Source organism: Anguilla anguilla, chromosome 14 (assembly GCF_013347855.1).
Source record: "Anguilla anguilla isolate fAngAng1 chromosome 14, fAngAng1.pri, whole genome shotgun sequence".
NCBI classification, from domain to species: Eukaryota; Metazoa; Chordata; class Actinopteri; order Anguilliformes; family Anguillidae; genus Anguilla; species Anguilla anguilla.
The window spans coordinates 16,792,596-16,806,754 of record NC_049214.1 but is presented as its reverse complement, the minus strand read 5'-3'; the positions used below and the strand labels follow the sequence as shown (position 1 = coordinate 16,806,754).

The window sequence follows — 14,159 nt, the reverse complement described above, 5'->3', positions numbered from 1 at the left end:
TCCTCCCTCTCTTCAGTTCAAAGAATAATCAGGATATGCATAATTAGCTTAGTCTAAGCGCATTCTTAATAAGCCCTCATTATAGAATAGCGATATTCCCCCCTCTCTACTCACTTTTGCCAATGTTTACAACTCTGAAATCTCTGCCCTCTGATGAGACGTCAGCCAATTAGCTGCTAGGGCAGCTCCCTTTATCCCCTGATATTATTTCTGCTAGCCGGTTACTCGACGAAAACAGGAAACATTAGTTTTATTCTTTCATGGAGGGTGCGGTGGGAGACTGCGGCAGCCCGCTCCGAGTGAGAGATAATGTTTTCCAACGCTTCCTGTTGTGACAGACTAAACACTCGCTGATACACATGGTTACCCCTGGATTTCTGTTGCTCTACATATCGGCTCCTTGTGACGTACAGCCACTAGGATGTCCATGCCTTGGAGGGAATTATGACCCATTTAAAAAGGAAAACAACACATTTCAGCCAGGCTTAATCCAAAATATATCTACAAACAACACCGCCACTGTTTTGAAGCCCATGCATTGGCATATCTGTCTCTAAAAATAATATCCACTTGCTGGCTTTATTTATTTTTTTGTTCTGTTTTTGTTTTTTACTGTGTCGCCATTTTGTTGCTGGGAACAGGATTGAAACCTAGCCCTTTTGTCTATATGAAATGGGTCTGAATGACGTTTGAGAAAAAAAGCAATGCATTCTGTGCGATCAATACTGAATCCTTGAAATTTTTACCCACCACTCCTGTTCTCTCATGCTCAATACTAAAATGAGAACTAAAATATTAATGAAATTGCTGATGTAACCCACTGGCAATTTTGTAAATGCTACTAAGCCCCGCCTCCTCAGGGCACCATGAAAAAGGGCAATCAGTATACTGTTGTAGAGCTCCCACCGAAAGAAGCATGTGATCACTCGAACATCCAGCTGTCAGAAAGAACCTCTACACAGCAGTTTCAACAAAAAAGTAAAAAGTAACAACCACCCATTAAAGCTACTGCTGCACAATCCTCTCTATTCAACACTTATCTCAAAGTAAGTGCCTTTATGTAACATTAAAACAGTATCAATGGCCTTTTTATATCCCGGTCTGTCATTTTAAGCCTTGCTGAAAATGGGTTTTGTTCCACTGTAAATATTTTAGCCACCGTTGGATACATTCAGCGACTGGAATCTCCAGGTTCCAGAGACTGTAATCAGGGTCAAAGTTTACTCCCGACTTCCTGCACAACAGGATGCACAGCGGGTGTCGACTCGTTTTTTTGGATGGGATTCAGTGTGGGGCACGTAAACAATCAAGCCATCTGACCGCAAAGAACTCCCAGGCAATCTCTACAAACCAAACATGGTCAAAAACAGGCAAGAGTTGGAGTTCTGTGTACTTTAGACAGGTCAGTCAGAAAATATAGGACACAAAGAAGTAACATATTACACAATTGCTTCCTTGGGAGTTGGCCGTGAGGCAGAATATGCAACTGCTGCTGTCCTCCACATTAACCACAGACCCTAATATGGGCTTCAGTGGTTGTGTGCACACACGCACTAGGTGAGAAGAGAAAATTCTGTTCCTTGGAGCATAGATGTGTCTGCAGCTTGCTGTTGCTTCCAATTTACCAGGGTCAGTTAGCTAATTATCTATATATACCAAAGTAGGTTCACTTATAGATTAGACCATAAGAAAATATTCTGTGTAGGGACACACTCTTCAGCTGTCCTTCTTGAGCTTCTCAAAAAGTACAACTAAAATGTCAGTAAATAATGATTGGGTTGATTAAATCATTAAAAGCATAATTTGGCATGAAACCCAAAGACAGATACAGCCCTGTTTTCCTACCCTCATGATTTCAGTGAAAAACGTAAAGAGAAGGTGAACTCTACCTTAGCCTTGCCAGTGCTCTGCAGAATATGCACCAGCGCACAGGCCATCTCTTCCTTGTTCTTCACGCTGAGTGCTGGCTCCAGTACGGAGCACAGCAGCATGTAGTTGTTGGTGGTGTACTCGGCAAACTCCTTGTACATCTCCATCGGCAGGATGCTCATGCTCTGGTAGCGGGACTTGATCCGGATCATGGGCCCGGGCGTCTTCCCCTTGGCCGGGTTGGGCGTGCTGACTGGATACCACTTCTCCAAAAACTGCCGCCCGGTCACGGACGCAATGGGGATATTTACCAGGCCCACATAGTTATTCTTGTCTTTCTTCTTCTTCTTGTCTGTCTCCTTGTACAGGTGCACTGTCACGCTCTTGACGGCGGGCAGGTTGTTGAACTCAAAGTGCTCGCCCCAGAACACATTGTCCGTCTTGAGCTTGCACGTAGTCCGTGCGTACAGGGTGTCATCCAGACACAGCTCGCAGAAGTACTTCTTCTTGGCTGGCAGGTCCTTGGCCTCGATGATCCACAGCTTTAGCAAGTTCTCCACACGGCGGCTGTTGTCCTGTGGGAAGAGGAAAGCACATATTGGGGGACACAACACAATAGCATAACAGCTCTGCATAATAGCCCTCCCTATCAGCTCAACATATTTTACTCATTCAACCCAGGATAATGTTTAGTGGTTGAGTGCAACACACCTCGAAAGGAGTATTTCATATACATACAAACCAAAATTAGTCCACTCTTTCAACAAAATAGATGAGCTCGACTTTATAATACTGTGAACCTCTAAAACTGCAGGACATTGACACTGAAATTGAAATTCTTCAACTTGAGGAAAGTATTCTGTTGAATTATAATTACTTTATCAGATGGAGAAAAAATATCTTGCAGGAAGATGAGGAGATTTATGGTGAGGCTGGAGAATGCAGTAGCTCAGTAGATGAAGCTGAACTCATTTTTAATTAGCCATCAATTTGTTGAATAATGAAAGATGAAGAAAAGAGACTAATATAGGCTGTGCAGTGTTCTGGAATTTAAGACAAGGGGCTGTATAACGCAAGAAGGATTTAGTGAAGATTCATAGTCTTATATTGCATTCCAATGCACAATGCAATTAGCTTGAATTGCCTTAAAGGTAACGTCACAGACATTCTTTATATTTTCAGCATTTTCAAGTAGTTTACCTTGCCACAAAACAGGCATCCATATTGAAATTTCAGAAAATAGTTTGGAGCAGAAAACTAGTTTTTCACTTTATGTGACCTCTGTGTATAATCAACAGTGAATGGACACTTGATTTAATCGATGTGACATCACATAAGAGATATCAAGCAATGCGCAGGTATCAATTTGAAAATAATGTATTTCTTAATATTATGGTTAAAATCAAGTGCTGTTTCAGGGTGTCCTCAGTCCCCAGAAAGTGCAGTGGGTGTGTCCTTTCCTTACTTGCCAAAAATGAGTCAAAGCTGCAGGAGGCACGCACACTGCTAAAATGGATGCAAATTTAAATTACATACAATAAGACAAAATCCATATCAATGTCAATAAGTGTAAAATGCTAGCTATAGCTTAGATAAGTGTTTGTAAATTTATGCATTTAAGTCTTCAAGAAAGAATAAAAAAGGGAGCCAGGGTTTGTTTGAAGGTTAGATAGCCTGAAGCTGGTTACCAAACTTTAAGAGTTCAAATTAGAATGTTCTCTTTCTTATCTTAGTTATTAATAGAATAGAATGGAAAAATGTGTGCGATACATGTAAAGGCAAGGAGCACTATATGCGAAATTAAATGCAGAGCAAAGGAACCCTTTAAGCAAGTAGATAAGGTGTCTGCCCCATTACATTGTGGTTTATAGTACACTCTGGCTTTCTGTCTGATGACATGGTGGACAGCCCTCTGCTCCTGAGACACCTCTGAGTTTACCTTATTGGGGTGTACAGCTCTCCTCAGATTCTCCATCCACTTATCTCTCTCGGCTGATGATCGACAGGAGAAACATTTGCTTCCAGTTGAGGTGGTCACCTGCATTGGAGAAACAAGAGACATGAGACGATATGACAGTGGCCGTCAGAAAGTATTACTCACCACGTGCAACACTACTTGCCATCACTGAGAGGGCGATGCTTTCTGACATGTACTTGCCAATTCAGTTCAAGCCGTCCCTGAGATTTTTGGGAAGATGAGGGCACGAGATGGCAGGACAGTATCACTTCATACTGTGCCAGCAGTGTGAAGGTGTGATTTTAGAAGGACGCGACTAAGGCTAAGAGTTTGGTGTCACCAGACATCGCCAGCCAACTGAGAAGATTAGGGACACAACTGCAGCCAGTGTTAAAGATTAATGTTAATGCCCTGGGAACCAGGGCATATAGGACATGTAGGTACCGTGTGTCATCATAATCAAGTCCACTAGAGTGTTACTTTTTACCTACAAATGCATAAAAGGATTGAAATTACTGAATGACAGTCATAAATTACAACAAATGGTGAGTGGAGAGGTTAATCTTGGATGTGCGGGAAATTTATCTGTATATGTGTGGATAAACAGATTTATAAGGATCACCTCAGCCTTTGCTGGAGTTCACTATTATTGGTCGATATGGTCGCGGATGGTTGTTCCAAATGATATCGTCAATGATTCTGTATGATACGACACAAGGTATCGTGGCCTAAACAGCCCGTCTAAATCCCCGGTACTCCATCGCCATGCTCTGTCCAGCTGGCGATGGGCTTTACTCTAATAGCCTCTAAATCCCTGTAAATGGTTCCCTCAAAGCCCACCTCCAGCAGGCTACAGCCGAGGCAACGATGCGAGAAATTCCCAGAGTCGCGACACTCGCGGCCCCAGTCAGGCGGGAAATAGAGTACCTGGAGACAGTGGCCGGTTTGACCAAAATAAATAAACAAGGCGAAAATCTACTCCGGGAGATTTCACTGGCTGATTCTGACACTGTTGGCCCTCCCCCTGCTTGTGGATAAATCCAGAATTCAGACCTCCTGGCAGGTAATCTTTCCTCTGCTGGAACAGAGCAGACCGCACATATAATCCCAAAACCAATGGGAATTTATCAGTTTATTGCCTCCGAACAGCATTTTTTCTAATTAATGTTCTTTTTCCGTTCTGTAATGCACCATCTAATGAATAAATTGACTGCACCTGCTCTTGACTGGAAATAAATCATCCCTTTGCTATCATACCATCTCACTCAAATATACCCCTACTGACAGAGCAATAAGCAACAATCCCTTCTTGCAAACTAAACTCTATTCTGAATCCAAGTGAACTGCAGTCTGCCTCATTTATTAAATATTTTATAATTACTAACACTAAAAGACTCTAATAATGTGCTACGGCAGTTAAATCTATACACCTTCACCTCTGCTTGGACCTTGCCTTCACAAATGACGGTTCTCTAATTCTGGTTCTGGATGAATTAATGGGCTCATTTAAAACCGGATATTCTCTCTCTCTCTGTGCATTATAAACACATGTATTCATACTGAAAGAGATGCAGATGCATATTCGTACACATACAGTATAGACATAGGGGCACACACACACACACACACTCTCGCACACACTTGCATACTGCAGAGATTGCCGACCCTCAGCTTTGTGGCTGGATGAGGCGGTGTTGGCGCCCTGGCTGTAGCCTCGCGGCGTTGATGGATGATGGGAGGATGCAAGTGGACAGAGCAGAATAATGAGCACTGGGGCCTGCTGCTAATGGTGAAGCAGAACTGTGGTGTACAGTAGGGCTGATAAAGATGGCTCCTGTCTTCAGCTGATGCAGCCAAGGGCTTCTTTCCCATTCAGAGGCACAAATATACAATCTGAAACCGGCCATCTCAGAGCAGGGAGGATGAGGGACTCTAATGGGTGTTTAGTCACAAACATCACCGGCATATTTAGTCCTCTGGGGTTTCAGTGCAGAATACTAACTGTGAACTTATTCATTCCAGTGTGAAGGGAACCATAAACCCTGTTTGCAAAGCCCCATAATAAATGGAGCAATTGAACTGAGGCTACACTTGAGGAAAAAATACACACTAGCACATGCGCACAGATGCACACGTGCAGAGTTTTGGTTATAAATCGGTCCATCCAAAAGAAACAGGGACGGGCATAAAACCATGTCTATTTTTAAACCGACAAAATATTTTCCCTCAAATATGTTTCTCAATTAGGGCCACCATTAACTTCTAACCTCAGACTCATTGATAACAATACTACGCCTAAACAGGGATTTCTGTCTTGTCTGTACTTGTTTCAGACAAATTTCTACTGTTTGTATTTCTTATTCTTATTCTATAAAACATAAACAAGGTAGTACTCTGCAGTGGGTAAAATCTAAACAAGACCAAAGATAGTTAGGCAAGAGTGAGTGAAGGGATGGTTCAAGGCACTTTAACTCTTTGAAGTAGCATTTTGTCTTGCAACTGGACATGCAGTTTTTTTGAAGTCTAAATGGGAAGGGATAATTTCAGGAACTTGTTTTGAACAGATATAACTGTTAATATTTGTCTGGCCACTGTGGAAATGGGAAAACTGTAATACATATCTAATATTTCCTGTAGCACAAGTAGCAGTTTCCTGGGGGGTGATCTCTCCAGTTTTAGAATAATTAGAGACACGCTGCGCGCTGGGTCAACATGGCTCCCAGAGAAATGTCTTCATGCATAAATTAATTAGGAAGGAGAACAGAGGCGTGAAAAAATACAACATGTACTCAGTCCCCCTGCAGAAAGAGCCTGTGGGGGAGGTGGGGGAGGGGCGTGTAGAGCGTACAGAGCGGGTGTGGGCGGGGTTACCTCAAAGCAGTAGTCCTGTCCCAGGATGCTGCTGTGCACAGGCTTGATGACCACTTCCTCCTCCATGCTGAGATCCAGGGCTTCCACTGCACTGCTGGGGCTGAGCAACGACTCGTGAGACCGTGATTCCTTCAGCCTCGGCATCAGATGTGATCTGTGCAACAGGAAGGAGGGAAAATGAGCACGGTGAGTCACCAGGAATCTGCTGCACTCACATACACCTTTTTTAAATCAAATAATGCACACAAAGTCTCATTTCTAAACCATCCTTACTTCCTGTGTAGGATTCTTTTTTGAGTCGGTTCAACTTTTGATAAAAACAAGCTTGTCCCATAGCATATACTCAAAACATTCAGAAGCACTGCAACAAAATGCTTGATATTAAACTGAACTTACATACGGATTCTATTCTGAGGACGTGAGCTAAGGCCACTGTTTATAAGAGGCTTTATGTCTAAAAAGAAACATGTATATACAGGAGGGAACAAATATGAAGCTTTGAGGCTTATACACATGCTGTTAGAAAGCACTCAATACATAGCCCTATACCTCGAAGCTGCTATCATTTATGAAGCTCAGGATTTGTGCTTCCTTGCTGAGGAAGTAGAATACTAAGATTAGTGGACAAACAAACGCCCTAGGCGAACACCTAAAAGACATGGACACAGCTGACAGAAGTAGCGTCGCTCCCTCACAAATTTAGTGTTCTCTCTTGCTGCTATCCAAGCCTCTCAAATCTCCAGTTTGAACTTACGGGCTGCTTTGACTCCAGGTCTACGATCTCTTTGTGTCTCGTCTTCAAAAATACTGTCAATCTTTTTCTGAGGGTCAGGCTCTTCCCCTTTTCAAAAAGAAAGTTTGATGCTGGCAGGTCTTTCTTTGATCCCCTTGCTGTCTCTGAAGGTTGCTAAGCATATCAACGAGAGAGGCCTGCTACCAGGAAGGCAGTGAAGCTGCTGCGCATGGCTGATGGTATCGCCAGCCACACAATTGCAATGCTAAAGGCACAGCACTTGATCAAATATGGACTTTCAGCCTCTTGGGTAGATCTGAATTCCTGGTGCAGCGACACGCCCCACAGTCAGGAATACTGAGCAAGGCCCAAGGACTCGTCTGGTCCATCAGGCGCCTGCAGTCTGCCTGTGCCAACTGCATAAGTGCTCCATTCCTCCTGTGCAGTGCAGCTCTCCTGGTCGACTGCCAAATGAAAAGAAGTGCAGGCTGGCTGTACAGCTTTGGACGATTCGTGCGCTACTGAGTGTCCTTCTGAACTGACAAAGGACTTTGCAGGAATGGGATGGTCTTACAAATACAACTGGAAATAAAATAGTACATGCATACTTGAGTTGCATGATTTAAAGTAGTGGTCGTGGTAGCAGTGGTGGTGATGGTGGTAGTGGATTATGTTACTGCATTATGACCAAACTGCTGCCTTGCTTGTTTTCAATGTCACTTGAAGGACTTAAACCAGAAGTCCAGTTTTCTCAGATGATAACAGCTAATATAAAATTAGATTTATCACCAAACTGTCAGTTCATAATGCAGTAAGCCAGTAAACAATAAAAAGGAACAATAATAAACATATAGTATACATTATGTAATATAAGCTTCTGAATCATTTCGGTGTTAAGTTCTTCATTCGCCACCTGTTCTGAAAAATTGGCTATGCCAGGCCTGGCTTGCCCAACTAGTCGCTTCCCCGCCCAGTCCTGCGATTGTGCTGCACTGCTGGGCAGAGAGATGCAGCCCAAGCACACACCAGAGGGAAGGCTGCCTGTCAGACATGCATTTTTTGAGCTTCTGGCAAAGTACAGAGCACAACTGCAGGGAGAGAAGGGGGAGGGATGCTGCTCTCTGATTGGCTTCTCAGAAACCAGGCAGAAGATGCAGAGCTGTAAGACTCAGAACTGTCGGTACAGAGATTGTAGATATCGCAGGACCTCGGAGGATGCAGCACCCAGCTGCCCGTTTCCGATACGACTCCACTGAGCCGGGTGCAACTGCGTCCGTACTCCAGACGCACTGACAGGAAAACTGCAGGGAGCGACTGTCAAAGAAGTCTACGCACAAGAAGGCTAAAAAAACACACAAAATCGGGATTTACTATAGGCCTATTTGTCGGGATGCCGTTATATTATACCCCTGTGGAACCTGAAATATCCGCACACTACAGCTTTCTTTAAGTCGTGTTTTTAAATAATGAGGTTATGAAATCTGAACACTTAGGGATAAACATGTCACCTGTTTTCCCCAAATAAAATTTAATTGGAAACAGATAAAACCAGTTGACTTGAGTACAATCCTGAAAATGCCAATGACTTAGCATTTAGAAAGCAGACATTTTGTTAATAGTTTTAACAGAGTTAATCTGTGCTAAAGCCAATATTTGTGATGGCAAAAGTGATATTTGTGACAGCATACACTAGCCTACACTACGACTAATAATGGAGAACAGTAGAATTTTAATACACTAATATTGTCTGTAAATTACACTGCTACTTACAAGTCTGCAAAGACTGTAACACTAGTTTTAACCCCTTGATTCAAACTAGGTCCAACTAATAGGCAAGACATCCAGGCGTGTCGCATCACAGATGTGATAGAACCTACTGGTAGCTACCTACGTATAACAAGACTGCAAACATATTTTATTATGAATGAACTAATACCAGCACTGCAGTACCCATTCTTATAAGCCTGCATAAAATCAAAATGGCAACTTTCACTAATTATGTATTTTAAAACAGCAACAGAATACCGCATTCTTGAAGTGTTTATATAGGCCTAATTGCTTATCATATGCCTTTAGAACCTTTCTTCATTTTACCTCATATCCATTTAAACAGCTTGATTTTTACAGAGGCAAATCAAGTATGCATATTGCTGAAGGGTACAATGGCAGCACTCAGCCTGAAAACATAACCTGAAACCTTTGGGTTACAAGCCCAGATCGTTGTCCACCAATATCTCCACACACCCAGCCTACTCATGTCACCCTCCTCCCCTCAGGAAATGCACTTAGGCCAGTCAAGTCCAGAACCTCACATTTCCAGAATAATACCTATGCGGTGACTGTTCAGATTTGGAATGCCTCATTGCACCAGCTCTTTTTTAATCTCCCTTTTTAAATGCACAAAGTACTTTGCACCATCTGTATAGTGATGTTTCATTGTCTCAGCTACCTTGTGCTACTGAATTTATTTATGTATTTATTTATTTATTATTCCATGTCTTTATAGATATCTTGTTTTGTCTCGTGTACTCATGTCTTTGTGAGTCTTTGAAATTTTGGGTAAATGTACAATTGGATATTGAAAATACAAGTAATGTAAGTCACAAGGTGTTATTAGTCTTCCACTAAGCAAATAAAGTCATATTGAAAAATGATGAAATGCAGCCAAACACTTTTTGAAACTGATCACCCACAATTCACAAGACAAAAAAATTGTAAAGTGTCTGGCCCAATGTGCCTAAGTTATGTTGTTGCCTGTATCAGCAAAACATTTCTTAATGCAACTTACATAATACAAATGCAACACGTAGTTATGAAATGTGTTTTGAAGCCAAACCTTTGATAATCACCATAGCCATGGATACCATATTTAAGAGCAATTAATACAGTCACACCCAAAAACCCAATTAAGGGGTGTGTCGTCATGTAGATACGTAGTGCTGAAATATGTGAAATCTCCTGGGAGACTCATCTTTTCATAATTGGCACAATCAACTGAAAGGTGCCATCCTGCCTCACACTACTACAGCTCATCTGCTGGGTATCAGTGTGACAGTCAGCAGCTGTTGGGCAAAACCAACCCGGCTTTCCACATCCTTTTTTCACAATAAGAGGAATGATCACAAAGAGGAAAAGCAGAACATACAGTTTGCAGGTACTTTGTGTTGCATCTAAACAATGACAATCAATGCTGAGTAGAGGAGAGGTGGTTGTGGCACTGATCCCATGGCACAGAGGTTGTGGGTTCGAGTCCCATGGAGGACACCACTGCTGTAGTATTGAGAAAGGCGCTTGAAAACGTACTACTTATCTCCAGTACAGAAAAACCAGCCACATGACTGTTTCACATAAAATGTTCAATCACTATAATGTTAGGCCTAGTTGTTCCGTTCTTATATTCTCCACATTCCCCACTGCATCTTCACTGTGTACAGATCTGAAAAATAATGCACACTAGAGCTCTAATACTTTTTAAAAACAGAAGAACCAAATACGTGCTCTGAAATCCGCGTATTAAGTGTGATTTAAGGAGAGTGGTAGTTAGATATCTCTCATTGCTGCTGAGGTTGGACAGGGGTGGCGTGGGTTAGAGTGAGGCAATTAACCACTGGCTGTGAGGCGAGCAAGGCCACAAACCTGCTGTCCTTTATCAGTATAACCGCCCTCTGTTCATGGTTCACTCTCCATGAATTAAAGCTGCCTGTGTCCAAACGACAGCCCCTAAAGTCCCTGGGTGGGCTACTGCCACCAGCAGAGCCATCCTGCTCAGCCTCAACCAGAGACTTGACTGCCAGTGAAGCCGCCGTGTCTGCTAACAAAGTTAGACTGGCTGCGGTAAACAACTCCTTTTACAGACATTTCAGGCTCAGACATGATCCTCAGATGAAAGCCTGCGGCCAACTTGTAGGAGGCTGACTGAAGCAACTCCAAATGAGAGCTGTTTGCAAAGGTCACATGACGGGTTGCGCCACAAAACACTTACTCTTATCTTTTCAGACAAACAAAGAAGGCCGCACTGAACCAAAGTCTAACCAGGAAAATAACATACCTGAAGCAGACAGAAAGGTGCAGATCATATTTAAGACTGAAAAAAGAAACAGATTTCCAAGGGCAAATGAAAGAATAAATAGGACGAAAAGTTGGAACACTGTCATGAGATACAGACAATTCCCTGCTTCTGGAGAGATTCTTGTATGCATCCAGGCACAGATCTATACCCTGAGTATCATTTTCCCAGAGAATGTGCATGCTATTAACGACACCTGAAATGATGAAGGAGAGAGGAGCAGACAGGAAGCAAAATGGTGGAGTGTGTGCAATGGAAGAGAACAGGTCATCCACTCCCTGTTGGAGGCCTAGCCTCCAGTCATTTATAACACATTTTCTCAGCACACCTTAAAATGGATTTATCTCAGTCTATACAAGCAAGGTAGCTGAGCTTCTACTGAGCTGAGCCATTAACACCCATTCATCCTTTCCCAGTTGGAAAATCATGGGAGGGGGTAAGTGGGTGGCAGGTGGGTGGAGAATGCAGACAGGGCAGAGAGAATTAATCTACTGGTGCGACAGGCAGAAAACATGCAGCCATGTGTACAGTATGTAGTGCATACAGGTTCAGTCAACCAATAAGAAGAATTCAAGGATTAGAGAGAGAGAGTCCTCTTGGGGAATGCAGGTGAAGAGAGGGATAGCCTACATGCTCAGACAGCACGCTCACACAGGTGTCTAAATGGTATGGAATGTATCCTGTGGAATCTTTAAAAAAAACCACAAAAAAAACAGTTAAATCTGTGTGTCAGAATATTTTTAAACGTATTTCCTGTCTACTTCTTTCCTGAATCCTCAAACAGTTTCTCATGAAGTTAGAAAATATCTAAAATACTTGAAATACTTAACTATTCGCATGAATGTAGTTAAACATTGTAAAGGATCAAACTCAGACAGCCATCTTTAAATCCAACATCTGGAATATATTACAGCTTCAGTTCAAACTAAACTAAAGGGATGAGAGAGATACTGAGAAAAGTTAGTGAAAATTAGATGAGCACTGATCTTCTCCATTAATTCCTCTGTGGGGATTCTTTAAAGGCTTGGAAATTCCTAAACCTGACTTAATTGCAAAATGACACCCCTGGATGCACACACAACTAGGATGGAGTCAACACTGTTTCCTCAGTTCTTGTTACCACGGTAACAGGCCTAAACCCTCTCATTAAACCAGCTGGTTTTTGGACCACTATAGCCTAGGGCAGCTGAGCCTAGGGAAGTGTTCACATGTATATAGAACTGCAAATGAGCCTTCCAACCCCTACCCAACCCTACCCTGCCACCCCCACCTGTACAAAAACACATGCACACACAAATACACAGAAACACGCCACCACTAGCACCACCGCCCCTGCCCTAAATCCATCCACATAATCCCACAACAAAGACTGGAATTCATAAGTGAGCTGAAACAGCCATGGCTCTATATTCAATATATCGATACAGTGAGCAGAGAGGGTTTGTATTGTCTCAAAACACTGCACGCTTGAGGATGGCTGACACAGTTTGTTAATGTGATGCATCACCTCAGTGTATCAGGAGCTCCACAGCTCAAAGATCAACGCTAATACACACCATCCTTTAGACTGCCCACCCAGAGAACGACAGAAAGACTGACAAGGAACAGAACAATTGCTCTTTTAGATACTATTTGCTTGGTAAATACTTTCATTCCTCTTAAGCTTCCATTTTTTATTCTTCAAAAAGTGCTCCAGTGCAGTGCATAGACAAGACTATATTATTTTTTAAATGATGATGTCATTGACTTATATCATGTATCCCTGCACATTTGGTGAGATGTGAACAGTATTATGTGGACCACAATTAATTTACTAAGTAGATCACTAAAACCATGCAAAAAAACATATTCAATTCCCTGATTGAACAGCCTTCAGAAATATATTATTATCTGTACAAAATCTGCAGTATATTCACAATTTTAAAAACGAACACAGAGAGCAGTTATATCCATATTTATGGGGTTTTTCTTGTAACCGTATGTGGTCCATTAAACTTTAGGAGTAGATCTGATAGTAAAGGTCAAAAATAAGAGTTATATTATAGTCGCAATGACAAAAAAGGTATTAACATGGAGGTGTGCAATATAAGCACATTCTGACAAAATAATGCAAGGCCACATGCCTGGACAAATACACCATTCAAATGGGATCATGTATATTTATATCTCTAATATTTTTTTTAAATGTAATTTTTATATCAACTTTTTGAATTGAATTTCCAAATAGGGAATGAAGGGTCTCACTTGCTGAAACCCGTGGTTCCTATACATTGAATTTATGTGGGCAGCATGCCCAAAAAGATTTTTTGTATGCAGTTTCTGTGAGACACGCCCACTAATTGCGCAGTTTACCACAATGCAAATGCGGTTCAAAATGAAAACGCGTATATACAACAAAAGGTGACTTTAGGGTATAGAATAATAGGTTTTCAAGACAGTAATCTTTAGCCCTCCGATTGTTATTTTGTCCACGAAATGCGACTTTATATCATAATAAATCCATCCAGGAGATTGTTGCCGTTGATAGCTTGGGTGTCATATGTGTTCACAAGACCACGTGGACGGTTGAACAGTTTATGTTTTAAATTCAGTTTTCTTTTCAACCCGAAGCCTGCTTTACATTCCATGCAATTTAAAGGCTATATCACTACTAAAGATTCGCG

At 42.0% G+C, this 14,159-nt stretch overlaps 1 protein-coding gene across 11 annotated transcripts in view; it reads right to left on the bottom strand.

The window, feature by feature from the left end:
• Nucleotides 1–14,159, bottom strand: part of dab2ipb (DAB2 interacting protein b) — a 191,504-nt gene that overhangs the window by 37,387 nt on the left and 139,958 nt on the right. For all 11 annotated transcript variants that reach the window (XM_035390340.1, XM_035390341.1, XM_035390346.1 and 8 more), the window contains 3 exons: nt 6,698–6,851; nt 3,809–3,907; nt 1,890–2,444 (listed from right to left, as the gene is read on the bottom strand). In XM_035390340.1, the coding sequence (XP_035246231.1) occupies nt 1,890–2,444; nt 3,809–3,907; nt 6,698–6,851 (808 nt within the window). The remainder of the gene's footprint in view (nt 1–1,889; nt 2,445–3,808; nt 3,908–6,697; nt 6,852–14,159) is intronic.